The 26024-nt window shown below is 68.5% G+C and overlaps 6 protein-coding genes across 7 annotated transcripts; 2 read left to right on the forward strand and 4 right to left on the reverse strand.

The window, feature by feature from the left end:
• Nucleotides 1-1175: 1175 nt before the first annotated feature.
• Nucleotides 1176-7029, reverse strand: CDHR4 (cadherin related family member 4; the record flags this gene model as incomplete). Its single annotated transcript, XM_084269812.1, has 19 exons — nt 1176-1231; nt 1379-1409; nt 1493-1559; nt 2635-2670; nt 2764-2903; nt 2991-3193; nt 3267-3411; nt 3493-3632; nt 3712-3924; nt 4129-4231; nt 4484-4634; nt 4708-4873; nt 4954-5090; nt 5163-5266; nt 5634-5729; nt 5858-5943; nt 6031-6193; nt 6271-6467; nt 6975-7029. 19 exons carry the CDS (start codon nt 7027-7029, stop codon nt 1176-1178), a joined length of 2289 nt encoding a protein of 762 aa, XP_084125938.1.
• Nucleotides 7030-7837: 808 nt separating this feature from the next.
• Nucleotides 7838-10199, forward strand: INKA1 (inka box actin regulator 1). The gene is made up of 2 exons (XM_084269690.1): nt 7838-7936; nt 9277-10199. Exons 1-2 carry the CDS (start codon nt 7886-7888, stop codon nt 10147-10149), a joined length of 924 nt encoding a protein of 307 aa, XP_084125816.1. The 5' UTR covers nt 7838-7885; the 3' UTR covers nt 10150-10199.
• A 73-nt stretch (nt 10200-10272) lies between these two features.
• UBA7 (ubiquitin like modifier activating enzyme 7) lies at nt 10273-18138 on the reverse strand (the record flags this gene model as incomplete). The annotated part of the gene is made up of 24 exons (XM_084269473.1): nt 10273-10487; nt 10763-10863; nt 10942-11043; nt 12653-12844; nt 12923-13009; nt 13099-13208; nt 13403-13589; nt 13880-13954; nt 14071-14254; nt 14418-14482; nt 14715-14911; nt 14980-15145; nt 15263-15418; nt 15507-15587; nt 15669-15776; nt 15938-16096; nt 16179-16325; nt 16433-16530; nt 16607-16736; nt 16840-16930; nt 17099-17205; nt 17274-17408; nt 17829-17994; nt 18098-18138. 24 exons carry the CDS (start codon nt 18136-18138, stop codon nt 10361-10363), a joined length of 3012 nt encoding a protein of 1003 aa, XP_084125599.1. The 3' UTR covers nt 10273-10360.
• A 110-nt stretch (nt 18139-18248) lies between these two features.
• Nucleotides 18249-19194, forward strand: TCTA (T cell leukemia translocation altered). The gene is made up of 2 exons (XM_084269518.1): nt 18249-18581; nt 19071-19194. The coding sequence occupies exons 1-2, from the start codon at nt 18253-18255 to the stop codon at nt 19111-19113; spliced, it is 372 nt and encodes a 123-aa protein (XP_084125644.1). The 5' UTR covers nt 18249-18252; the 3' UTR covers nt 19114-19194.
• Nucleotides 19195-19204: 10 nt separating this feature from the next.
• Nucleotides 19205-21385, reverse strand: AMT (aminomethyltransferase). Of its 2 annotated transcripts, none has more exons than XM_084269515.1 (8): nt 21118-21385; nt 20955-21035; nt 20694-20825; nt 20436-20514; nt 20141-20286; nt 19867-20047; nt 19578-19733; nt 19205-19461 (listed from the first exon to the last, which is right to left on the reverse strand). In XM_084269515.1, exons 1-8 carry the CDS (start codon nt 21373-21375, stop codon nt 19283-19285), a joined length of 1212 nt encoding a protein of 403 aa, XP_084125641.1. In that variant the 5' UTR covers nt 21376-21385; the 3' UTR covers nt 19205-19282. The 2 variants fall into 2 exon arrangements, with proteins under 2 accessions (XP_084125641.1, XP_084125640.1); XM_084269514.1 differs by having other exon boundaries at nt 20141-20304.
• Nucleotides 21386-21411: 26 nt separating this feature from the next.
• Nucleotides 21412-25371, reverse strand: NICN1 (nicolin 1, tubulin polyglutamylase complex subunit; the record flags this gene model as incomplete). Its single annotated transcript, XM_084269516.1, has 6 exons — nt 21412-22027; nt 22142-22246; nt 23536-23607; nt 24029-24142; nt 24483-24656; nt 25201-25371. 6 exons carry the CDS (start codon nt 25369-25371, stop codon nt 21986-21988), a joined length of 678 nt encoding a protein of 225 aa, XP_084125642.1. The 3' UTR covers nt 21412-21985.
• Nucleotides 25372-26024: the final 653 nt, after the last annotated feature.

A 26024-nucleotide genomic window follows, 5' to 3' on the forward strand; every position in this document is an offset into this window, starting at 1 on the left:
AGCCCGCCCCGCCGCCGCTTGCGGCAATCCAAAGCCGAGTCCCGCCCCCAAGGGGCGCTCTGGAAACGCTGATAGGTCAAAACCTCCGTCACTCCACTGCAGCGCCGCCCTGCCCCGTCTCCGTGAGCGAACTGCATTCGGAGACCGGCGCACGTTAGGCACACGTGACGCCTCCCAGTGCCCCGCCTCCCCGCGGGCTGCGCCGCCTCATTGGCTACCCGCGGCGGGGGCGCTCGGCCAATGGGTACGGGCCGGGGCGGTGCGCAGCGGGAGCGCGGGGGCCGGGCGGCGGGGGCTGGAGCGGGTGCGGCGCAGCCGGCGGGGCTCAGCCGGGGTGAACGTGGCTCCTCCGCCCGCGGCCCGGCCCCAGGCGGCGCGCACCGGCCCGGTGCCACCCAGGCTCAGCACCCCGCGGGCTCGGGGACCCTCCGGCCGAGCGGCCCCTCCTGATTGCCAGGCTGGCTCCCGCCCGCCTCTTCCGGCCTCCGCGCCGCCTGCTCCCCTTGGAAGCCCCGGGTCTCTCGCCCCGCGGCGCTGCCGGAGCCCTTCCGAGCGCTCCCGGCCCTCTGGCCGCCTCGCTGGGCCCCGCTGGCTCCTGTCAGGCCTGCCCCGCTCACCGGAGCGCAGCGATTCACTCTCCTCCCCGATTAAGGGGGCGTCCCTTCTGCTGGCCGGGGAGTGCCCCTCCAGCGAGGGAAACGGGGGGGACGTGGGACACAGGGTGCAAGTTTGTCCGAATTCCCCACGACTGAGTTTCCCGGCCCCAAGTCGCACCCTGTGGAGCGTTGCCCTGCCTGGGTCACACCCTGCAGAGGTGCTGCCATCACCCGAGCAGACCCTACCCAAGCCCTTGACCCCGACCCCAGCCCCAGGACTGGTGCTGCCATAACCACCATCCTGGTCCTGGGTTGTACCACCCACATCCCTGCCAGTGGCCACGGTGGGACAGCTCAGCCACCGCGCTCCTCGCAGCAACCACTGCAGCAGGGGCAACCTCTGCACGCGTTTATTGGCCCCAGGGTGGCTCAGGGCTGGCTGCACTGCCTGGGCAGCATGTTGGGCGATGGGTGGAGGAGGAATCTTGCCCTCCTTCCAGCCCAAGAGCCACGCTGGGTGTGGGCCAGCAGCCCTGGGGAGCTGTGGGTCGCGGGGAGTCTCTTGCTGGGTCAAGCCACTCAGATCCAGCGCCGTGCCCCTGTGATGCTGTTGAAGAGGTAGTCCCTGCCAGTGCCTGCAGTGGGAGGCAGCACTCAGCCCTCGCCCCATGGGTGCTGTCTGGGTGCTCCTGTCTGGTTCCCATCCCTACCATCCCCCAGACACTCTGCCCTGAGGAACGCAGCCCAAGGCTGCAGGAGCTGTGGGAGGGACAGACACTCACGTGGGTCCTGGGCACGGCCATCAAACTGCCCCTGTGCAGGAGGACAGACAGGTGAGGGTGCTGAGGGCCCCCCAAGTGCCCACCCCCACCTTCACCACTGCTGCACATACTTACCAGGCTGCCTGCTGGGGGGAAGCCCTGCTCCTCCTTGCCGCCCTTCTGCTCCACCACATCCCAGGAGCTGCAGAGGGAAGCCAGGGCGAGGGGAGGGCATGCTGTCAATGATGGACCCCAGGTCTCTAACCCGAGGGATGCTGCCGGGAGTGCCAGCCAGGCTTTGAAGTGCTGGCTGCATCCCGATCAAGCCCGTTGTCCCAGCTGAGTTCCACCTACCTGATCATTCCCTTGACCAGCCCCTGTGTCCCTGGCACAGCCCTGGGTGCCAAAGGGGATGGCAGAGGGAGCCATGTTTCCCCAAGCACTGCCAGCTTTCAGCAATGCCGGGGAGCAGCAAGCTGGGCGGCCACCATGCCTGCCTGTTTCACCATGTGCCAGTGCAAACCGTTCCCATGTTCTGAGGATGCTGTGCCAGGAGAGCTGCAGCCCCTGAGACCCCTGATGCCAGCACTGCCTGCTGGGGCTGAGCCCTAGTCTCCTCTCTTTCATGGTCACTACAGTCCCAGTGCCACCAAGCACCGTGTCCCCAGCCTCACCAGTGGACCCAGCTGTGCACCACCCTGGGGTGGTTATGCTGCCAGAGGCGGCTGTTATCCTCCCCACAGGCTCCCATGCCTCCTCCTCCTCACCACACAGATGCCTGGTGCAGGCTGGGCCAGCTCCACTGTTGCCTCCAGCTCTCCGCTCTGCCACCTCTCACCCCTGCTTCATCTTTGGGGGTGGTGTAGCCTCCTCACCTCCTCCCAGGGCACCTTCCCCAGCAAATCAGGGCTCCCCCAGTCAGGCACAGTGGCCCCAGTCCCAGCACCATGCCCCAGCCCTGCAGCAGGCAGCAGCACCAACCCTGTGCCATCCCACCCTGCCCACGGCAGAGTTTCTGCCCCAGCCCAGCCACTGACCCAGCTGTTCCCCAGCCAGTCACTCTCTCCACACCCACGGCTCCCAGCAGCACTGCCCCTCGCCCTGGGGCAGAGACAGGTCCCTGGTACAGTGATCCCCAGACCACAGCTGAATGTGGGGTACATCGAGCACTCCACACACAGTGCATCTTCCCAGCTGCCTGTGAGACAGGAGCCTCTGCCAACACACAGAGCTGCCCCTCGATGCCAATACAACCTCCCCAGCCACCCTGCACCCACCTCTTGGGCAGAAGCAGCTTGCCAGGGGCTCTTTTCCTGGATGGAGGAGAGGCAGAAGCAGCCATGAGCTCCTGGCCTTGCTGTGCTGTGCCGTGCTATGTCAGACCGGGCCATGGCATCGGGTCTTACCAGCACAGCAGGCGCCGGGCCACACAGCCCAGAGTGGCCAGCAGCAGGGCACCGGAGGCGGTCAGCACAACCACAAACCAGGCTGTCGGGCGCCACGACGCCTCGGTCCGCGTGACAACCAGTGGCTCCTTCAGCAGCGTCTGCAGAGGCAGCAGGGTGACAGGGCACGCAATGGCTGGGGGGCCTGGCAGACCCTCCAGCACTCCTGGTCAGTGGGCTCTGCTTACCGTGCGCTGGGTGGTGGTGCTGGGTGGCACTGGGGTGCTCCGGGGAGTGACATGCACCACCAATGCCACCACGGTGCTGCGGCGGGGAACAGCAGGGCTGCTCCACACCTCTACCAGCAGCACGAAGGTTTTAGGCTCGGATAGGTCATCAGGGAGGTAGAAGAGGGTGTTCCCCTCCAGCCGGAAGCGCCCATCCTCATTGCCTGGTTAAGAGGGTCTGCTCAGTGTCACCTGCAGTGCACAGCTGGGTTGTGCTGTAGCTTGGCCACTCCTCACCTCCAGCGATGGCGTAAGCCAGCATGACGCCATCGGGTCTGCCCTGGCACGCCAGGCGGGTGACAGGCTGGCGGCCACCCAACCCAGCTCTGATCTGCAGCTCCTGCACTTCTGGGCTACACACCGGTGCCTGGTCCAGGGTGGGCTGCCGGGAGATGGGGGAAGCAGTATGGCACCCACCGTGCTTGCACCCACCGTGGTTCTCCCATCGGGCTTCCACCTGTACCTGCAGACGCACGGTCACATCACAGAGGCAGCTCCGCCGCTTTTCCGGGTCCAGGTCGTTGTGGGTGTCCGTCAGCCGCACCGTCAGCCTGTAGCTCTTCCGCTGCTGGGGCTCGAGGGGTCCCACCACGCGGATCTCGCCTGCGAGGCAGTGTGAGCTGCTGGGTGGGCACCCACAGGGTGCGGTGGGGGGGGGTTGGGGAAGGGGCTGGGCTCTCACCCGTGCGTGTGTCGATGGCGAAGGGCTGTGTGGGGCCAGGCCCCTGCTCCAGTCTATACTCAAGGCTGTCCCGTGGGTAGTCACGGTCGGTGCCAGCCACGCGGCCCACGGCGCTGCCGAAAGCTGTCTCCAGCACGGTGAATGCGGCACCGTTGGGGCACGCCGGTGTGAATTCATTGACGGGCGTCACCGACACGAGCACAGGCACGCGGGCTGTGCGGCACAGGGCGGCTCAGCCCACGCCTGGCTGGGCCTGCACCCCCCAGCCAGGCTGGGGGACACGGGCCTGGAGGCACCACCCTCGCAGCCAGCACCTTGAATGCATCCCTTGTCACTAGCCACTTTTGGGGTGGGGAAGGGGCTTCTCACACCTTGCCTATGAGCTACCCTGTTGCACCCACTGACACAGGCACTCACTGCTCCGTGGAGGCTGCCCTCCTGCCGTCACCACGATGGTGGCTGTGAACTGGAAACCCACAGCGTATGCTGCCTCTGAGTCATAGTCCAGGGTGGTGTTGACCTGCCAAGACAGGGCAGGAGGTGGGGGGATGTTTCAGGCAGATCTGGGGCACCCCACAAAGCCAGGGAACCCCAAAAAGCTGTGACACCAGGGGAGCAGGAGGCAGTGAGGGGGGAGAATGGGCAGGCCAGGGACAGGCAGAGATCCCTGGGGACCCCCAGTGCAGGACCCTTGTGACAGGTCATGTCGGAAGGTCCCCACCACCCTGCTGGCCTCCCCCAGATCTGGGGCTCTGCCCGTGGCCCCGTTTACCTGCAGCTGTGGCCCCTCCATGCGGAAGCGGGAGCGGGAGGCGAGGGGCCCCTCAAGGCTGTACTGCAGGTTCCCCTCGGTGCTGACGGGGTCGGTGCACCTCAGTGTCACCAGGGTGCTGCCAGGGGACATCGTCTCAGGCACCTGGAACCTGCGGTGGGGTGGCTGTCAGCTCAGCTCCCATTCTCTGTGTCCCCACACCCCTCTTTCCCTCAAAACTGTACACGGAGATGGCCGGGACGCAGCTCGGCGCTCGCTGGTCTGTGCCCTGCACAGTGACGTTTAGTGTCGCGATGTCCTGGTCGGCAGGGCGCAGCGCGTTGTAAGCCCGGACACGGAGCTGCACCTGGGTCACCTCCAGCTGGCGGGTGCTGCGGATCTCACCCGTCACTGTGGGAGACAGCACAGCATCGTGCCACGCACAGGGATGGGCACGGGGTGGCTCCGGGGACCCCCACTGCCCTCCTCACTCTCATTGATGGTGAAGAGCGCGGGAGCCGTAGGAGCCAGGATGGTGTAGCGGACGTTGTCACCACTGGCGTAGACCTGTGTGATCACCTCCAAGGGACGGGTGCCCGCTGGCACTACCACGGCCCGCTGCGGCTCGCTGCAGCACAGACACACAGCATGGCATAGCCTGGTGTCACCAGAACCCCCCACCCAGCCCTGGCCCACTCACAGGAAGGTGACAGTGGTACGGTGGGGTGGCAGCACCTCCACCCTCACAGTCCCACTGCAGTTGTGTCCGTGGCGGTCCATCACCTCAATCTCCAGCCTGAATGTCTGTGGGGCAGTGCCCAAGCAGCCGTGGGACAGCCCCAAGTGGCACCAGGGACAGGGATGCGGATGGGTAAGGATGGGGATGAGGATACTAACAAGGATGGGGACAGGAATAAGGGCAGGATGGGGACAGGAATGGGGAGGACAGGGCTTGGAGCAGGGGTGGGCATAGGGATGGAGATGGGGAGGAGGGATGAGCTGGAGACAGGGGATGGGAAAAGGAACAGGGATGAGGACTGGGACAGGACTCGAGATGCAGGAGGGGATGGAGCTGGGAACAGGGGTGGGACTGGAGCCTGATGGGAGGGCCAGTGCTAGCGAGGGGCTAAGCCCAGGCAGGCTGTGACAACCTGGGGACACTGCTGCCCACCTGGGTGTCCTTGCTGCGGTCAAAGCCGCTGGCAGGTGCCAGCACCAGGCCCCGCTGGGTGAGCGTGAGTGGCGTGTTGTGGTTTCGGAGCCTGAACTGCACAGAAAATGGCAGTGGGAGGAGGGAGGGAACCTCTCTGTCCCCCTTCATGCCTGGGGCCCTGCCATCCCCAAGGCTGCTCCTGCTTGTGGGGGCCATGGGACCCCAGGACAAATGCCACTCACCGTCAGCCCACCAAGCGGCTGTGGCAGCACCACGTACAAGGGCGTCCAAGGCGCCACGTCCGCCAGCACCGACACCACGTCCCCCTCTACGGCACAGCATGGCCATTGAAGCCCAGTGCCAGCTGGCACTTGTGGCCCCCACCTCCCTGCACCCACGGCCCCCCTGCTCTGACCTGCGCTGGCAAAGGGTGCGTCACAGCGCAGCACCTGCCCCGCCATCACCAGGACAAAGAACCGCTCCTCCACCTCCCCCTCACCGGGACAGGCAGCCCACAGGGTCAGGGAGTACAGGTTCACCTCGTGGGCATTGAGCTCAGCACCGGCACGCAGTGTCACCTGCCATAGGGATGCGGCACTCAGTGGGACACCAGTGGGCTCCTTACCCCCACTAGCTCCCCATCCCCCAGCAGCACCTCTGCCAAAAACGTGTTGGCGTCCGTAGGGTCAGCGCTGATGGCAATAGGGTTGAAGGGGTGGCCAGGCTCAGCGCTCTGCAGGGTGACGTTGGGGCTGCCACTCGCATTGCTGCAGGACACGGTCACCTCGGCCACACGGGTGCCCGGCATGGCATCCTCGCTCAGGGTCACCACACGTGGCAGGTCAGGCAAGGCTGGTGTGAGACCCCCAGACCAGCCTCACCCCCAGTGCCACTCACAGCTCTCCCAGCCGTGCTTCAGGAGCCCCGCTCCTGCACCCCAGCACCCACGTGGGCATGGGTGTCCCTGCCAGGCACAGTGATGCCCAGGGCACCCCGCTCTTACCTGTTGCTGTGATGAAAGTCCCTGAAAAGAGGAGAGTGTCACCCCAGGCAGCCAGGTGTACCTTGGCAATGCCCAGGGGAGGCTCCAGCCATGCCCCTGTGATACCAGGACATGTCCCAGCAATGCCCCCCAGGATGGCCCAGTGATGCCCTGAGGACACCCTAGCAATGCCCTGGCCATACCCCAGCAACATCACCTCCTTGCCCAAACTCAGCCAGGAAGCTGCTGGCCCCTCTGGCCCATCCTGGGGCCATCCCCAGGCGCATGGGGACAAGGGCAGGGACCCTGACCCCTGTCCCACTCCCCTCAGTCCCCCGCCCAGTGTGCCCCTGATGCTGCAAGCCTGACGTGCCTACCTGGGGCACAGAGGCCGAGGAAGAGGAGGAAGGTGAGGCTTCTGTGCGTGCCCATGGCTGGCCGGCTGTTTGGGACAAGCTGGTGCCCGTTGCCAGGGGTGCTGGGCACCACCCCAGCCCAGCGTCACGCAGGCCATCCGCAGCCCAGGGAGGGGACGGGGCATGTCCCCGGGCACGTCCCCCGTGCACCCATGTCCCTCACGCCTCCGGTCCGGTCCAGCTGCTCGCCGTGCCCGGGCAGTGCAGGGCAGGCGGGCAGCGATGCTCTGGGGGTTTCACTGCCTGGGCCACGCTGCACACTCGGGAGCCGGGAAAATTAGCTGGGAGGTAATTTTTTGGCCGTATTCTCCTTCATTTGCAAACCAGAGCCGCTGCTCCCGGAATCCCTATTAAGCCCTATTAGCTCCTAATTAATAAGCGCTGGCCCCTGTGCCCGGGGTCACCTCCCCTCCCCCAGTGCTCCAACTTATCCCGGCAGCCCGGGGGCCGCGGGAGCCTCCGCCGGGGCCCGGTAACGGGGCTGCTCGCTCCCCCCTTCTACGGCGTCCCGGCCCCGGGACTCCCAGCGCCGGCGGGGCCGGAGCGCTGCCGACCGGGGCGCCGGGGGTCCCGTTCTCCCCCTTGGCGCCCCGGGTGCCGCCTCGCCCAGCGGTACCCGGGCGGTGCCCGACGCGGGGCCCCGGGGCGGCGGGGCGGGGCCCCGGGGCGGCGGTGCCGGTGCCGGTGCGGACCGGGCTCACGTTACGGCGGCCCCATTGGCTGCGGCTGGGCGGGGCGGTGCCGCCCAGGCAGGGCCGGGAGGCGGCGGGCAACGGCCGGGGGCTGCGCCGCGCTCCGCTCCGCTGCTGCTCCGCCGCCGGCACCGGCGGGACCGGGAGAGCGGCCGGGAGCGGAGCGGAACCGGGCCGGGCATGCACAGCGCCCGCCCGGACGCCTGCCCGGGCCAGCTCGGCGCCGAGCGGGTGAGTGCTGCCGCGGGAACCGGGACGGGACGGGACCACCCTGCCCACGTCCCGCTGCTCCGCCGGGGCATTGCCGTGATATCAGGGCGCTGATGTCACTGCCAGTGCCCTGACATCACGCACAAGGCCAAGGCGGCGCGGGGGACGTGGGCATCCGGTGGGACGCGGGTGCCCGGTTGGGACGCGGGTGTCGGTGGGGGCGCGAGGGGCTGCGGGGAGCCAGGGGCCGCAGTGCCCATCCGTCGGGGCGCCGGTGGCACCGCCACACCGGAGCTGCCACTCCGCCGCCCCCTGGGCCGCCCCGCGGGGACCGGCGATGACAGGGTGGCCCGGCCGGCTTCTCCGGGCCTGCCGCACGGAGTCCCCGGCCGGCGCCGGGACGGGGCAGTTCGAAGCGGTGGCACGTCGCCAGCAGAGAGGGACAAGAGGGTCCCGGCCGGCGGGGACGGGGACCGGGTCGGGGCAGGCTGGGGACCGGGGTGGGACTGGCTGACCAGTGGTGCTGTCAGGGCTGGCCGGAGCGGGGGAGTGATCCCTCCTGCTCGCTCCGCTTCCCATGGCTGTAACGCGGAAAGGAAAGCGGACATAACACCCTGCTTTTGGGTCCAGACAATAGGAATTCAGGAGCGAAGGAGCGGCCCCGGCTTTGGGAGCCAACCGCCCCTACAGCGCCCGCCCAGCCACGTTCCATCCAGCCCCGTCTGGCCCAGCACCCTGCCCTCCCCAGCGCTTTGGGGGGGCCCAGCGCTGAGCACAGGCCTGGCTGCACCCTGACGTCACCCGGGGTGTCCCCGGCTGGAGGGCAGAGGGTGGGTGGGGTGGCCTCGCCAACGCGTGGGGGGAGCGCCGCACCCCAGCCCCTGCGGGTACCCTGGGGCCGCAGCCGGCCCCGTGCCACGGAGCAGGGTCCCGCCAACCGGGCGTCCCAGCTGCCGTCCCACCGAGGCGAAGGGGAAATGAGGGGATGGGGCGGGGGGGGGGTGAGAGGGAGGGGGGCAGAGGGGTACCCGGCTGCTACGTGCCGCGGCCCTGTGTCATTTCCCGCAGGCACGGCCAGGGCTGGGTGCCTGCTTGCTCACCCGACATGCTGCTGCACGCCGGCTGGCTCCGCGCAGGAGCTGCGGGAAAGCGGGGCCCGGGGCTGCAGGCAGGCTGGGACCTGCGCCCCACTCCCCGCACCTCGCTGCATGCCCGGCCCTGTGAGCCAAACCCCCCCACCCAGAGCCGGGACAGGGGGCTGCGGGGTGCCAGGAGGGCCGGGGGTGGTGGTGGTGGTGGGGATTCGGGGTGTTGGCCGTGGGGAGCGGGGATGGCTGTGGTGACCTGGCCTTTCTCCACAGCGGTGCCGGCAGGAGGCAGGGGCTGCGCTGCGGGCGCACATGCACGGCCCGCGGCAGGTGTCACATCACCCCGGAGGGGTGCCGGGGCCGGCCCCATGTCCCCCTCGTCCCAGCTCGGCAGCGGACTCGGCCTGCAGCCTGGACCCGGGGGGTGAGGAGGAGGAAGGTGGGGGGGGCTCAGCCGCCCGCTCCCCCCCAGCCAGCGAGCGCAGCCTGGAGTTTGACTCGGGGTACTCGGAGGCGTCGGGGGGCACGTGGCGGGAAGAAGAGGTGCCCGTGCGCCGCCGGCACCCCCCGCCCTGCCAGCGGGCGCACCGGCTCTCCGCCGGCCCTGCCGCCCCGCCGCCTGCCCCCGCCCGCCGCGCCCGCCCCAAATCCACCTCGGACGCCTGCCTGGAGCAGTGGCGGGTGCTGGAGCCAGCCGACACGCGGGACTGGACAGTGGCACTGCTGTCACAGAGTCGGAACCGGCAGCCCCTGGTGCTGGGTGACAACTGCTTTGCCGACCTGGTGGAGAACTGGATGGACCTGCCCGAGGTCGGGGCCGAACCCCGGCGCCGAACCCCCACCGAGCCCTCCCGCCGCCTGGCCAAGCCCCCCGCCTTCCTGCTCAGCCTCTCGGGCAACGTACGCCGTAAACTGGCCAATATGGCCCGGCCCCGGGCGGCCGAGAGCAGCCGGCCGGGGAATCGCGAAGCCACCAAGCGTTTCTCCTGCCCGCTGGGGCTGGGGGGGCAGCCCAAGGGTGCCTGCTTCCACCAGTCCCACAGCAACATCGCCCAGCTGGCCACGGACTTCCACCGCTTCACCGCCCTCATGAACAGCCGCAGCCGCCAGCCCATCATCTGCAACGATGTTATCGGCTACATTTAGCCGTGCCCGCCCCTGCCTGCCCCCTCCTCCACTGTAAATAAACCCTGGTTTTGTACGGTGTGGGCGCAGCAGCATTTATGGGGGCACAGGGGGTGCCTGCGCCCCAACTCTGGGCAGGGGCAGGCAGGGTTTTTTTGTGAATGAGGGTCAATGCTTTGTTGCTCATCCCACATCTTTCATTGCACAAGGTGGGGGGGTGCTGGGCCCCCATTCAGGGTAGGTAGCAGAGGAGAGGGGGACGGTCATCTCCATCCTCAGCATCCTCTTCCTCGCACACGTAGCACAGCTCCAGCTCCTGCTGTCGTGGCCCCCCAGATTTCTGCAGCTTCTCTGATAACCTGTAGTGGGGAAAGAGGGCTTTGGGGACACTAGCTTGGACATTAAGCACTACACACACCACCCCCACCCCCCAGGATGCCCGACCAGGCTGGGGGGACACAGGCGCCGGCTGTGAGGGGCCGGGCAGGGGTCCTGCCACGGGAAGCGCTGCCGGCAGGATGTTTATCCAGCAGCTGGCTGGGAGCTGCACTGCAGCTGGAGTAGCTCAGGATAGAGGGAGAGGGGTCTGGCAACCCCTTCGGGGCAGGATTAGGCCCCAAAAGCAGGGACCTACCTCTGTGCCCGCTGCTGGGTCCGTGTCTCTTCGTCCTCATTCCAGTCATACAGCGTGATATGGCCGCACAGAAGCATGGTCACAGTCCAGCCGTACGTCCTCTACAAGAGGTGGGTGTCAGGATCCGGTGCTGCAACCCCCAGGGTGACCCAGCTGGGTGCTGCCCACGCCAGGCTCACCTGCAGCCAGTCCAGCACCTCCTGCACCGTCATCTCCTGCCCATCGGCGCTGACCGCCTGCATTTCCAGCCGGTCCCAGCAGCTCCACTCCCGGCCGCCGTACTGCAAGGGGGAGCAGGGTGCAGCAGTTGGCACCGGTGCCCAGCAGCCTGGCCCCATGGAGCAGGGACCGGTGGGGCACAAGGGCTGGGGTACAGCAGGGCAGGGAGAGAGAACAGTCTGGGTGCAGGGGAACGGGGGCACCACAGTGGTCCAGGGCCAATGCAGGGCACCACCACCCCCAGGCACTGCTGGGGTCCAGGGGCAGCGTGGAGCCAGTGCAGCCCCCAGCCCCAGGCCGGAAAGGGCACACAAAGGGCCATTGAAGTGCTGCCCAGCCCCGCACAATCGCCTCTTCTCACACCCATGGCCCCCTGACCCCAGCTCTTGGCTGAGGGGGCCGGCAAAGAGCCGGCCTTGGGGCCGAGTGCCGGATGTGGCCCCATGCTGTCTGGCATGGCTGTCCTACCATCTGCCCTCACCGCAGGCAGCACCAGCCCCTGCCCGGCGCTGGCCCCGGCCCCGATCAGGAAAGGACATTCGCACCTGGCTGCCCTCCCCTCCTGCCTTCTGCTGCCTTCTCCCCTCCTGCCTTCTGCTCCCTGCACCGATCCCACCAGGGTGGAAAGGGCTTTAACCCCATCCTCACCGGGGTGGCATGGACCCAGCACCAAGAAGACGCCACTGCTCATCCCAGCACGCCTGTCCCCCTGGATAAGGCTGCCCCCCAAGGTGGGCTGCTCCCCAGGTCCCTGCGGGTCATGCCCTGTGGGCCTGTGGCACACATGCTGCCACCATAGCCAAGCAGCCAGACATGTCCTCGTCATAGGATGTGGAGGCACTGGCTATGCTGGGGGGAGCCAAGGGCATGTGGGGGGACAGTGCCAACCTGGGGGCACCACAGCCAGGGCGACACAGGGCTGGGCAGCCTGTGAGGAGCCTGTGGAGCAGCCAAGCAGCCCAAAGCCGGCGCAAGGCAGTGGAAGCGCCTCCCTCCCCCTCTTCCTGCCCCCGGCCCTGGGCCCCCCAGGCCAATCTGGTTCCAATCGGCGCTTCCTGCCATGCCGGAAGGGCTGCCTCGCACGCCATAAACCCCCAGACAAAGGGGCCTCTATCGCCCAGACGGTCCCAATCTGGGCCTGCCCCCGCCCCCGCTCTTCCCTCCCTGTCAGAACGGCCGCGGCTCAGCCCCCCACCACTAGGACCCCCTGTCCCGCTCCCCCCAGGCAGTCCTTCCCGGCCCGGTGCCAGCTGCTCTACGGCTGCTGCAGCTGGTTTCCATAAGCCAGACGTACACGGCTGCTGCAGCCCCCATGCTCCGGCTGCGGGGCTTGCCGTGGGGCCCGCTGTTGGGCAGCCAGGCTGTCTCAACCCCACAGGCACCCTAGAGCAGCCCGGCTGGGTCCGAGATGGGGGTAAGTGGGATAGCAGTGGGGCCTCAGTGCCAGGGGGGCAGCTGCAGGAAGGAGCTGGTTCCTTGCCTGGCCCCACGCTTGGGCCACTGCAGCACCGGGATCCATTTCCAGAGTCCCACAGCCAGTGCTGCCCCTCCTGCGTGGCCACCTCCCGGGTCACCAGCATCACCCCCCACAGTGGCTGTCACCAGGAGCTGGGGTGCCCTGAAACCCCAGGGGGTCCCCCACTTGCTCTGCCCTGGGGAAGAAGGTCCTACCCAATAGGTGTGGGACGGCTGGGGCTGGAAGCGGAGCAGCACACAGTTGGACAGGAAGAGGTTGCTGTGGCGGTAGCAGCTGTGGTCCTGGCACCCCCACACCAGCTTGTAGACCTCCAGGCATGCCAGCCCCGCCACGGCTGCGGTGGTGGTGATGATGGCAGGTATGATCCGCCCAGCAATCTGCTTGCTCTGAAGACAGGATGGGGGGGGTCACTGGCTGCCCCACACAGGATGGGCACCCCTGACCCCACAGGCTGCCCCTCTCACTGTCAGCCGTTTGGCAGGGGGGATGCTGTAGTTCTCTGCACGCAGATTGGACGCTGCTGTGATAAAGTCAGTGTGGATGTCATCGTCCTGTGGGGGAAGAACATGGGAACGTCATGGCCCCATGGGCATGTCAGCCCCCCCAAGCTGAGTGGGGCTGCCTTTCCAGCCCTGGGTACCTTCTCAAAGTGGATGGGCTCCATCAGGGGCACTTGTGCCTCGTCCCCTGCTGCCAGCTCCTGTTTCTTCTGCAGCAGGGCCTGGGTGAGCTGCACCAGCTGCTCACCATCTGGGGGACACAGAAACACCCAGGATGGTACCCCGACACTGCAGGGAGCACAGCATGGCCCCCTTCCATACTCCCTCACCCTGGCCCTGAGACTGGGTCCTCCTGGGTGCTGGGGCAGGGACTAGCAGAGCCACAGCTCCATCAACAGCAGGCTGGACCTGGGGATGCACCCGGGGGGGCCCAGGGACCCTCACCCTCAGGTGCCTGCACAGCTGCCGCCTCATCCGTGAGGGGGATCTGGAGCCCATCCTGGGGCGTGAAGGGCAGCAGGACCACGCTGCGGAGGATGGTCTGGGTGGTCGCACGGTCTGTGCATGGTGGCACCTTGTGCACTTGGGCGAAGAGGAGGGCAGCAGCCAGGATGTAGTCCAGGTGGGTGTCCTGAGGGGTCAGCCAGGGGGGTCCTTGAGCCCACAGCGCCTCGGGATGCCCACTCTGCCCCATGGAGGAGACGGAGGCGCCTCTCCTCCACCACGCAGAGCAAGCGTGGACTGTCCCCAGCAGCATCCTGGCTGACCAGGGCACAGGGACAGACTGAGCCCAGCACCGGGCAGCCCCAGTTAGGCCAATGGAGGGTTTGGTGTCCACCGTACCCCCCAGCACAGACTCCACTCTCCCCCCTGCCCACCCTGTCCCCAGCAGGACACCCCGCAGCTCTCCCCCACGCTCACATTGTCGGGGTCGAACGTCAGCGGATGGGGACAGATCCTGTCCCCTGACCAGAAGGGGACACCCGGGCTGGTTTCCTGGTGCAGGGAAAGCAGAGTCAGGCCCAGGGCTGCCACCCACCCCTGCTGTGGTGGGGCAGCTGGCAGAGGGGAGAGGGTGCTGAGGGTGCCAGTCCCGTGGGTGCCAGGCTCACGTGCTCCGGGGGGTAGGTGTGCAGCAGCTGGACAATGGCATCATGGTAGCAGCTCTGCCAGCGGCGCCGGGCCCAGCGCACACAGTCCTGCCACTCCCGTGGCTGCTCCCACAAGCTGGCCCGCACTTGATCCAGGACTTCCAGAGCCTTTCCTGATGGCAGCTGCTCCAGGAAAACTGGGTCTCTGCAAAACCAGGCGCTGATGATGATGGACTGGAAGCAATCCCACGGGACACCCCAGGTGGGATGCAGCACTCTGCCCCTATCCCCCACCCTGGCAGCAGTGGGCAGTGCCCTGGCAGGGACGGCTGCTGCTCTCCCAGTGCTGCTCCACCAAGCTCACTCACTGCATGAACCGGTTGACGTACTCCGCGGGCAGCTGGAAGAGCCCCTCAAACTCATCACGGGCCCACTGCAGAAGGGGAGCAAGGATTGAGCATTGGGACCCCCCCTTCTTGTTCCCAGGACCCCCAGTCCAAACCCAGGGGGAGGAAGAGGCTGTGCTGGGGCAGCAGGGCTGGGGCTGCCAGCAGGAAGCAGCCGGGGCTGTATCCTGCCTGTGGCTCGCTGCCGAAAGGGGAAACAGGAAAGGAAGACAACGGTGCCAGGGCTTCCTCGCCGGGTGCCGGCACTGCACAGCCTACCTGCAGCGTGTGCTGGATGGCGTGGGGGAAGTACCGCAGGGTGCAGAGGGGGAAGGTGCCATCCTCAGAGGTGCTGGCTGGCCCCAGTGGCTTGGTCAGGGGGGGCACCATGACTGAAACGTTCCCCCGCAGCCCCTCTGTGCCCGAGTCCAGCAGCGGTGTGAGGAAGCGGCAGCAGCGGCTCTCCAAGTAGTTGCCTGTGGGAGTGAGGGGTGCTGGGGGCTTGTCCAGGGGCTTGTCCCCTTTCCCCTTCCCAAGCACTCACGGGCCTGCATTGTGTCCACGGCACTGGCAACGCCATCCAGGTGCTGGAAGAAGTCGTCCCCGTAGAGCAGCTCAGTGTCATGTCCCACCTGGTTCTGGTGAGCTGTCACCTTGATGCTGGGGTTCATGCGCCGCACGGCTGCCGCGGCCACCGCCGACTTTGGCTTCTGCCAGGGCAGAGAGGGGGTAGGCACCTCTCTTCTGCGCCACATCCCCTGGGAAACCCCTGGGATGGCAGAGGTGCCTTTCAGGGGGAGCTCAGCCCCCACCTCGCAGTGCCTCACCGATATATCTGCCGAGCGGTAGAGGAGCTGCCGATGGAGGTTGGAGAGGGCGATGGTGTCCATGTCAGTGACGGTGATGTTGCCATCTGGCCCTGCTGCCAGCCCCATCATGGCAAAGTTCTTCAGCAGCTCGCAGCCGATAGCACCAGCTCCCACCTGCCGGGGCAGAGCCGCTGCAGCCCCCTGTACGCTGACCAGCTGCTCCGCAGCTTCTCCTGGCACCGTCACGCCCGCCCCAGCTCACCACAAAGTACTTCTGGCGGCCCAGCAGCTCCTGGAAGGCGTCCCCAAAGACGGCGATCTGGCTGTCGTAGCGAGACCCCCTCTGCCGGGACGGAGGAGCCGCATGAGCACGGGCAGCTGCGGCACCCCCGGCACCCGGGAAGGGCTCATCCCGCGCTCTCACCGGCTCACAGTCCTCCTCCGTCAGCTGCGCGACCCCCTCCAGCGCCAGGCACTCCAGGGCATCGAAGTACAACCATTGGTCCAGGGGCTGGAACTTTCTAGTGATGGCCTGGAGCGAGCAGGGGTCCGGTCAGCTCCGTGGCCGGCAGGTCCCGCGCAGCCTGGCCCCGTGTCCCCAGGCAGGTAGCAAGTGCCCTCTCGTGGTCACCCAACGCTGCCGGACAGCGGCATCCCGGCCCGCTGGGACCCCCGGACCCCTGTCCCACTCACCTTCAGCGCCTCCTGGGCTGCCAGGGCCCCGACGACAGAGGCCATGGGGCAGAGGTACCCCGCGCTCACGCTGGCGAAGGCTCGCACGACATCCTCGTCTAGGGGACCCTGCTGTGCCTCCAGGCTCCGCGCCAGCTCCAGGACACGCTCCGCGTCCGCCTGCGGGCAGAGAGACAAGGGCAGCCCTGGGCAGGACGGAGGGGTCTGGGGCGGTCCAGACAGGGGCAGGACGGGGACTCACGGGTGCCCGAGGCCGGGGCAGGCGGCCCTGCTCCCCACGGAATGCATGCAGGGCCTGGAAGGCGGCGTGCAGGCTGCGGCTGCGGGAAAGCTCCTCACCACTTTTCCCTGGGATCTTGGGCATCAACAGCGACCAGCGTAGGGGCTCCTGCCGGTGCCGGGACATGGGGTGAGCGCTTCCCCAGGGCTGGGATGGGCACGGCGTGGCACAGAGGTGCCCTGGCTGGCAGTGCCATGAGGCCGACAGGGACTTACATAGGAGTGCACCTGGGATGTCCGAACCTGCGAGACCAGGCCCCCGCAGCGGTAGGGCGAGAAGGAGCTGGTGTCCCCAATCTCCAGCCTGGAGGCATCTGGGAATGAGACGGGGACAGAAGTCATGTCACTGCCAAGGACCCGGCAAGTTCCCTGACCCCCTGGGTGACTCACCCAGCACGCGCACGGCGATGGGCTCCTGGCCGTTCAGCTCTGTCATCCCCTGGATGCCGGAAAATGTCACCAGGTCACCGTCGCTGAAGAGGTTCTCTACCCCCGTGCATGTCACCACGCCCGGGTTGCCCTGAGGAAGAGAAGCAAAGGCAGGGGACCAGACCCAGGTGGCATAAAACTATCAGAGGAGGCAGCAGCATTTTTGGGGAAGTCTCTTGAGTCTGCCCCCCCACCTGGGAGATGTGCTGCACAGTGGCATACACCGGGTCCCCTTCTGCTGAGTCTTCAACAACAAAGTGCTCCCCAAAGTCACAGAAGAGCTGCCTGGACAGGCCCAAGGGGGTTTTACTGGAGGAGCTGCCTCGCCAAGCTGCCCAAGCACTGCCAGGTCCCACAGGGGCCAAGCAGCCCCGCCAGTGGGATGGGGACATGGGCTGCGGGGACGAGGCGTGACAGAGCCAGGGGGGAAACAATGCGGCAGAGACCCCTTACCCTGCCAGCCCCTTGGTGTCGGCCACAATGAAGCAGATTCCCTGGGCATGGCAGTAATCCCCGATGCGGAGCTGCTCCTCCAGCGGGGACTCGGTCAGCACTACCACCTGTACCGGGGCTGTCAGCTGGTGCCACCGGCCCGGGGGACCCCCAGGGCGTGGGGACACGGGCTTACCTGGAAGGAGGCGAGGAAGGCCTCCGACAGCTCCCCGGTGTGAGCTGCCACGGCCACCCGGGGGTTCAGCTCAGCCAGGGCCTCCTGGGATGCCTCGGCGCGGTTCCGGCCCACATCGCTCTCCCGCAGGAGGAACTGCGGGGTGGGCACATGGTGGGACACCCCCTGGGTTTGGGGTGCTGCCCGCTGCAGCAGGGTGCTCTGCACGGCCCTGCCCGCGCTGGTGGGGTGCTCTGCTGGGGACCACACCCACGCCACGCCACACCCCACCCATGACAAGGGGGACACCCCGGGCCGTTGCCGCGACAGGGATCTCCCCTTCCACAGCCCTCACCGGGACCCCCGGCCGGCACCCCGTACTGGCAGCCCCCCACCCCGCATCCGTACCTGGAGCAGGGGTACCCCAGCCGCACGTCCACCCCTTACCGTGACCTCCGCTTGCAGCCGGTACCGGCAGCCGCACTGCCGGGAGCCCTGCCCGTACCTGTACGTACCAGCACCTCCTCCCGCCCACTCAGCCGCACCCGTTACGGGCCTCCGCCCGCTCGCCAGTACCTGGTGGGAGCGGTCGGCGATGCAGGCGGCGCCGCTGTCGTGCAGGACGACCCGCCCGGCCCCCACCAGCACCAGCGCCGCCGCCACCTGCGCTCCCGTCCCGCGCAGCCCCGACACCAGCACCTTCGCCCCGGCCAAACGCTGCGCGCCGTCGCCCAGCACGTACCTGCGGGGCAGAACCGTCAGCGGGGCCCCGGGAATTGCCCCCCGCCCGGCGCCCGGCGCCCAGCGCCCAGCTCCCGGCCCCCGGCTCCCGGCCGCACACTCACAGCTGCCGCGAATACAGCTCCTCCGGGACACTTCCCGCCATGGCCTCGCCGCCCGCGCAGGCCCCGCCGCCCGCGCAGGCCCCGCCCACCCGAGCCCCGGCCCGGCCCGGTTAAGCCCCGCCCGGCCCGCAGGCCCCCGCCCAGCCGGCGCAGCCATGGCGGCGGTCTGGCAGGGCCTGGGCGCGCTGGGCCGGGAGCTGGCGGCCGAGTGGGCGGCGCAGGACATGCGGGCCGCGCTCTGCCAGCTGCTGCTGCTCTGGCTGGGCCTCAGCTTGCTGGGCATCTACCTGGCCTGGCGCGCCTACGGCGAGGCGGTGGCCACGCTCTGCTACCGCACCGGGACCTCCGCCCGCCAGTCCCCCAGTCCCGGCCTGGGCCCCGGCGCCGCCTCCGGCCCCGCGCCCGCCCGGCCCCGCGCACACTCCCTCTCCCCCGCCGGCCCGGCCGGACGCAACGGCGCCGCGGAGCGGCACTGCCCGCCCCGGTGAGTCCCGACCGTTGCCGGGCCCGCAACCGCTACTCCCCCCCACCCCCCCGCTCCTCCCCCGCCCCGGCCTCCCCTGCTCGGGTCCCGGCCTGTCCCGGGGCGGATCCCGCACTACCGGCTGCACCCCCGGCCCAGCGTACCCCAGCCGGTGCCCCCCGGACCGGTGTGTCCCCGGGCGCCCGACCGGTCGTGACACCGAGCCGGCGCACCCCAGTGAGCGACCCCTGCTAGACCCCCGCACCCCAGTGAGCATCCTCCTAAGCCGTGCCCTCAGACCCCCGCATCCCAGGGAGCACAGCCCCAGCCGTGCCCTCAGACCCCTGCACCCCAGTGAGCACCCTCCCAGCCGTGCCCTCAGACCCCCACATCCCAGGGAGCACAGCCCCAGCCATGCCTGCCCCGCACAGGTGGGTGGGTGCCCGCTCCAGTGCCCTGGGGCTGTACAGGGCTCCCCCCAGCCCGGCTCACGCTGCCCCTCTTTTGCAGGGAGGGCCTGGCAGCAGAGCCGGCGAAGACGCACCGGGAGTGAGAAGCACCAGGACCCACTGGGCACTGACCACACCATTAAAGTTCTGTTCCCTGGCTGCTGCCCATGTCTTTGGCACCCACCACCGGCACCAGGGAGGAGGCAAGGGAGAGTGGGGCAGTTGCTTTTATTGGGGCCAGGGCACTGTGCCCACGGTGGGTCACACTTGGCCTCACTTGGCCACATAGTACTGGGTGGGCACAAAGGGCATCTTGGTGATGAGAGCCGGGTGCCGCTTCTTCCGCACCTCAACATCAAGCGCGGTGCCAGTGCGGCTGTGTGTCGTTTCCACGTAGCCCATGGCGATGTTCTTGCCCAGGGAGGGCGAGGGGCAGCCACTGGTCACCGTGCCTGGGCACATGGGGATGCAGGGAGGTGAGCAGGGGGCTGGCAGCCCCAGGCCCCTCCCTTGCCCTGAGCGCAGTTTGGGGGGCTGTGCCCACACCAGCCCCACTACCTCCACCTACCCACAGGCGTGCCCTCGGGGCCCAGGATGGCCATCTGGGGACGGATGGGGGGTCCCACCGATGTCAGCCCCACACGCTTGCGCTTGGGCTTCTCTTTCACTTGTGCCATGATGATGGCCGCGCCGGGGAAGTCCATGGCCGCACGCCGGCGCTTCCCTACAAGGCAGAGATGGGCAAACATCAGCGATGCCCATCTGGTCCCCTTAGGCCCTGTTGGGCCTGTGTGGCTGCCTCGCCCCTCTGCCCGCCCCGAGGAGGGGGGTGCAGGGCAGACATGGCCCTGACCTACCCAAGGTCCACAGCAGCCCAGCCTCAGCAGGCGTGGTGGTCTCGTCGATGTCATTGCCGTAGAGGCAGAGCCCAGCTTCCAGGCGCAGGCTGTCCCTGGCTGCCAGCCCTGCCGGCCACACCTCGGGGACACCCAGCAGCTGCTCCGCCAGCTCCACTGCCCGCCCTGCGGGCACCGAGATCTGCAGGGGGACATGGGCAGGGTCAGCGGGGAGCAGCCTTCTCCTGGGTACTGTGGTTTGGGGGGTGGGGTGCTGGCACAGCTCCCAGGGTACCTCTACTCCATCCTCGCCGGTGTAGCCGCAGCGCGTGACCCGGCAGCCCTGCACGCCGAAGACGGTTGTGGTGATGCTGTTCATGAAGGACAGCTTGGCCAGGTCATCGGACAGCCCTGCCTGCAGCACCTGGGCCATGGAGGGACCTGGGGAGGCAGGTGGCTCTGGGGGGTGGTGGTGTCCGGGGAAGGGGGGGATGTGGGAAGGGGCACAGAAGTCTGTCGGGCAAGAACTCAGAGGGGAGCACAGCTCAGCACCAGCTGAGGGTGAGACCCCCACATGGGACCCCTGCTACCTTGCAGAGCCAGCAGCGCGTTGTCTGACACTTCCAGGTGGATGTCACCCCCGGCAGCCTGCAGCTCTGCCTCTCTGCCCTGCCAGGGTGACAGCGGGCTGCTTGTGACAGGGTGCTGGGCTGGTGCCAGCCCCATCACGTGGCTGTGGCCACCTCACACCCCACAGCCATGGACGTCACCAGAAGGCGTGGGGATAGCAGGGAGGGTCATTCCTGCCATGCGTCCCCACCTCTCGTGGGGACTGGGCAGCCCCGTACCCTCAAGATGGCCAAGTCCTTGTCGGCACAGCCAGCGTTGGACACCACGTAGAGGTGATCTTCAGACGTGTTGGTGACGATGAGGTCATCCACGATGCCGCCCCTCTCATTGGTAAGCAGCGTCAGGGTGCCCTGTGAACGCAGCCCCGGGGGTGCAGCCAGGCTTCCTGGCCCCACCCTGCGAGCTCGGGGCACCCCTGGGGCCCTCAGACCCCACCGGACACCCCCTGCCCCCCCGCACCCCTCCCCGGTGCCCGGTACCTGTCCCGGCTTCAGCTCGGCGATGTCCCCCACCACCAGGCTCTCCATGAACCTGACGCGGTCCCGGCCGTACACGCGGGTCTGGAAGGGGCCGGGAGCCTGTGTGAGGCGGTGTGGGTGGCCCCCCCGGCCCTGCACAACCCCTCCAGCCCGCCCCGGCTACCTGTAGCATGTGGGAGACGTCGAAGAGGGAGCAGCGGCGGCGGGTGTGCAGGTGGGACTGGAGGTGGCCCTGCCCGTAGTGCAGCGGGAGGCTCCAGCCGGCGAACGGCACCATCCGCCCGCCGCGGGACCGGTGCAGGGCGTCCAGCGGCGTCCGCCTCAGCCCCCCCGAGGCCGCTTCGGGCCCCCCGGCCCCGCTCAGCGGCGCGGAGCCCGGGGGCCGGCGGGGCAGCACGGCGCGGCAGCCCACCCGCAGCATCCTTCCTCCCTCCCCGGCTCGGCCCGGCCCCGGGGCCCCTGGGACATGGAGTCCGCCCGGCCCCCGCCCCGCCCCGCGCCCCGGCACCGCCTCCCCCGCCTCCGGCCGCCGGCCCGGGGGGATGCTGGGTGCGGGGCTGCCCGGGCACGGCCGTCCCGCTGCGCCCCAGCCCCGAGAGACCGACAGGCACAGGCAGGACACGGTAGCAGCTTTTAGTCGTGACCGAGGCTCTTCCCGCCGCACATCCCGCCCGCCCCCGGCCCCCAGCAGCGGCCCCAGCGCCCTTGTCCGCCGGAGCCCCGTCCCGCGGGCAGCGAGGCAGGGCCAGGGCCGCTCACCCGGGCACAGGTAGGGCGGCGAGCCGGGCTGTGCCACGGGCAGAGCCCCGGCAGCGGCTCCCGGGGGTACTCCGGGGCCATGGCTCCGCTCACCGTTGCCATGGCTCTGCCCACCGTTGCCAGCCAGCGCAGGAGGGAACAGGGAAGGGGTGTGGGGAGGGCCTGGAACCCCTCCGGGGCTGCAGAGACAAGGCCCATGCAGGAGCGCAGGCGTCTGCTTCAGCCCCAGGAGCACAGAGGTGCTGGCTCCCACCAGACGGCTCCGATGGGGCTCATGTGTAGGAAAGCAGGTTGATATCGTAGCAGCCATCCACCTGGAAAAGAGCAACCGTTGGTCCATCACTTTACCAGGGCTCCCCAAAAGCCCCCCCATCCCTCCAGTGATGCAGCAAGGCCAGAGCCCCCAGGCGCTGGGTGGTGGGACTCACATCGAAGCGCCCGATGCGAGCAGCTGCCTGGCGAGCACGGATCACCTCCGTCAGCACCCACATTTGCTGGACCTCGGTTGACACCTTCTCTGGGTCGGGGAGCTCCTGGAAAGAAGCAGGGATGGAGGGTGCTGTGGATGGCCTGGATCACCCTGGGCTTGGGCAGCGGTGTGGCTCCATGGCTGTGGCCCCTGGGGAGCCAGGCACTACCACGACAGCGCCCACACTCCTGACGTGCAGATGGTTTCCCAACACAGGGCGAGCAGGGCCCCGCTCTAGGAAAACACGGAACCGAGGGGACGGGTGACCCTGAGCCCTGGTGCCGCAGCGCCGATAGCCCATCTCTGCTGGCAGGCAGCCAGGGCATGGACAGAGCAGCAGAGCGCTGGCTAATGATTAAAAACCTAATCGCACAGTCCAGAGTTTCCCAACAGCCTCCCTCCACAGCGCTCCCCGGGCCCGGCGACGGAAACCCCACTGCCAGCACTCGGTTCCCCCCTCCCTACCCCGGGACCTTTAGCCAGGCGGGACTCGCAGGCTCAGCGGCGGCTCTCAGACCGGGGGCAAAGCTCTGTGCCGCTTCTCCCCTGCCTGACCCCGCCAGCAGCACCAGGCCACTGCTGGGTGCCTCGTGGTGATGCTGGGAGCAGCCAAGCTCAAAGCACCCCTCGCCGAGGGGGACGCGATCCAAGTGACCAGCAAGGGACCGGGGTGTCCTCCCCAGACCGGAGCTCCCTGATGTGCTGGGGCTGGATGAAGCTTTGCCACAGTGGTGACATAAACTCCAAAGCCCAGGAGCAAGAACGGCCCCTGAGGCGCTGGGCACTGTGGCTCTGCGGCCTTGCTCCTACAGGCAGCTCCAGCAGCTGATTCAGCAGGTTTCTGTGGGGAGCCAGCTGCCCACCCCTGCCCTGCTCTGCCTGGACTTTGCTCACCAAATGCTGCCGGCTGGGCAAATGTGGCTCACAAGCTGTAAACACGTGTTGTGGCTGCGACCTCCCTCTGCCCACATGCTGCTCTGGCTGGGCAATGGCTCCCCAGGGTGCATCCTCTGCAAAGTGCCGGGGACCACCGTGCCACCCCGTCCCCATGTGTCCTGCCAGCAATGCTGAGCACCCTCCACTCCCACAGGGACCTTCCCGGACCCAGACTAGAGGGCAGGTAGATCCGTCACCTCAAATCACAGATCCCTATGGAGATGTCTGTCTTCTGAACGCTGCAAACTCCTCCCAGCACAAGGTGGGGGATTTCTGGGGCTCCACAGCTATTCCTGCCCAAGGCTTGGAGCTGACAGGGCAGCAATGGGGCTGACAGCCTCACAGAGGGTGTCTGCATCCAGCACCTCGCACAGGTCCCCCCTCCTTCCCTGTCATACCTCGGCGGGGCTCACTCACCCCATGCAGGCTGGCTGGCTGCTCCGGAGGGGTCAGCTGGGAGAGCCAGGAGGGGAAATCCTTCTGGGGGCTCTGAAACAGATCCTGAGGGTCACACGAGGGGTGTCCCCAGCCCCACCTCCATCCCTTGTGCTGTGGTTTGGACCCCACCCGTGTTTACATTGCTGTAGATATAAATACCACTTTACCATTGTCAGAGGGAATTTTGTGTATAGGGTGAGTGTGAGCAACCCGGAATTAGGTGTTGCAACCTCCAGCTCCATCCCACTGCTCAGGCATACAGGCCAGGGCTGACCAGAGCAGTCCCATTCCCAGCCCTCAGCACACAAGGGGACCCCAAATGTGCCAGCAAAAGATGAGGACTTGAACCCACAGCCCTGTGTCCTCTAGAGGGTGCCTGAGGCTCTTGGAGCTGCAGGGAGCAATGCCAGGCACAGGGATGGGGAACCCCTGCCTGCGCCTGGCAGGTTGGGCAGCACTGGCACTTGCTCACCTTCTGTCCAGGGGGGAAAATCTGCAGCTCCTCGATGGTGAAGTGCAGCCAGACTGGGGACGGCTGCCGCAGGATGAACCGGAGTGCCGTCACCTGGTCCATGTCACACAGCATCTGCCGGGGCAAGGAACGGGGATGGGGGGAAGGCGTCACCGCCGGGGGTACCGCAGGGGCTGGCCAGGCCGGCGCTGCTCAGGAACACCCAACCCCACCCCAGATGAAAGGAGCCCCGGGGAAATGTCACCTCGTGGGGGCTGTGGGGACAAAGTGGGGCACGAGCCGGACCGCCACAGGCACCATCAGTACTGAGAAGGGCGAGGGGGACTGGGAGAGGCGCCGCAAGTGGGGGTACGGCGGGGCGTCAGCATTGGGCCCCAGGGACCGGGAACCCTCCTGGGGTGGGGGCAAAGAGGGGCAAGTCCCGGAGCCGCGGGCAGCGTCTGGCCATGCCGACCTGGTGTCGGTGGAGGGAGAAGTAGTCCTGGGAGCCCTCCTCGGTGTGCGGGCAGGGCATCAGGCGGTAGTCCCGCAGGCAGGTCACCCAGCGGCGGGAGCCGGTGGGCCCGGGGCGCTGCACCCGCACGCTCAGGAAAGCCGTGTAGAAGTTCCTGAAGACGATCTCCTGCACCTGCGGGACCGGCGGCCTCAGCCCCCACCGCACCGGTACCGGTACCGGTACCGGCATCCCCCCTCCGCCTGTACCGGCACCGGCATCTCTCCTTTGCCCGTAGCGGTACCGGCACCGACATCCCCCCTCCACCTATGCCGGTACCGGTATCCCCCCTCCGCCTATACCGGCACCGACATCCCTCCTTTGCCCATAGTGGTACCGGCACTGGCATCACCGCTCCACCCCCCCATACCCATACCCATAGCGGTACCGGTACCGGCACCGGCATCCCCCGTGCGCCCACGCCCCCAGGGCCCGCCCTGCCACCCCTCCCCGCCCCAGCGGGGCCGCCCCCAGCGCCCCGCCCACACCCGTACGGGTGGTGCCCCGGCATCCCGCCGGCACCGGCGTCCCCCCCGCCGCCCCGGCACTGCCCCGGCATCCCCCCGGCACCGGCGTCCCCCCCGCCGCCCCGGCACTGCCCCGCCACCCCTTCCCCGCCCCTCCCCTGCCCAGGCCGGTACCGCAGCCGCCGCCCCGGCCGGGCACGGGCCGCACTCACGTCGGCTGCGGCGCCGCGGGGGAAGCGGAGATCGATGACGACGACGCCGGGCCGCGCCGGCTCGGCCCCCCCGCCCAACTGGAGCGCGGCGGCGGGGCGGGGGGCGCAGGGCAGCGGGGAGCGGCCCGGCCCCGCGGGCGGCCCCTGCCCCGGCCCCGCCGCTCCCGACATGGCGGCGCCGCGCGGCCGCCCCTCCTGGGCGGGGCCGGCCCGCGCGCAGCGGCGTCACGCCCCCGCACCCGACCGGAAGCGGGATCCCCTCCCCGCGCCGCCGCCAGGGGGCGCCGCGCTCCCGCTCACCCCGCCCCGGGCCCGGGGGGGCGGCGGGACGCGTTTCCCGGGTGGAGCGGCGGGAGGAGCCCGGGGCTCCCGCCGGGCTGGGAACGGGGTTCGCGGACCGCGGCCCCTCGCCTCCGGCCCGGCCAGCACGGAGCACCCGGGGAGCCCCGCCCGCTACCAGCCCCTGGCGCGGGGAGGGGAGGGGGCAGCGGCTCCCCCAGCAGCCCGGCGCGGGGCCCCGGGCGGGCGCTGCCGGGGGCAGGAGGAGAGCGGGGCCGGCGGCCCCGAGCTGCTGCCAGGGGATCTCAGCGGCTTTTAATCGACCCAAAAACCCAGTGGAGGGAGAGCGAGAGGGACCCGAGCGCGCAGCCGTTCACCCTCCGGGCTCGCCACGGCCCGTTCCTCCCTCTTTCCCGTCACAGCCGCCCGGAGCGGGCGCGGCGGGGCCGTCGTGGCACCGCGCAGGCACAGAGACACCCCGGTGCCATGGAGGGAGACCCGCCCCCCTCCCCAAAACGCTCTCTGGGGAGGGGGGTCTGCTGAAA

Source organism: Gallinula chloropus, assembly GCF_964237585.1.
Source record: "Gallinula chloropus genome assembly, chromosome: 12".
In the NCBI taxonomy this organism is placed as follows: domain Eukaryota; kingdom Metazoa; phylum Chordata; class Aves; order Gruiformes; family Rallidae; genus Gallinula; species Gallinula chloropus.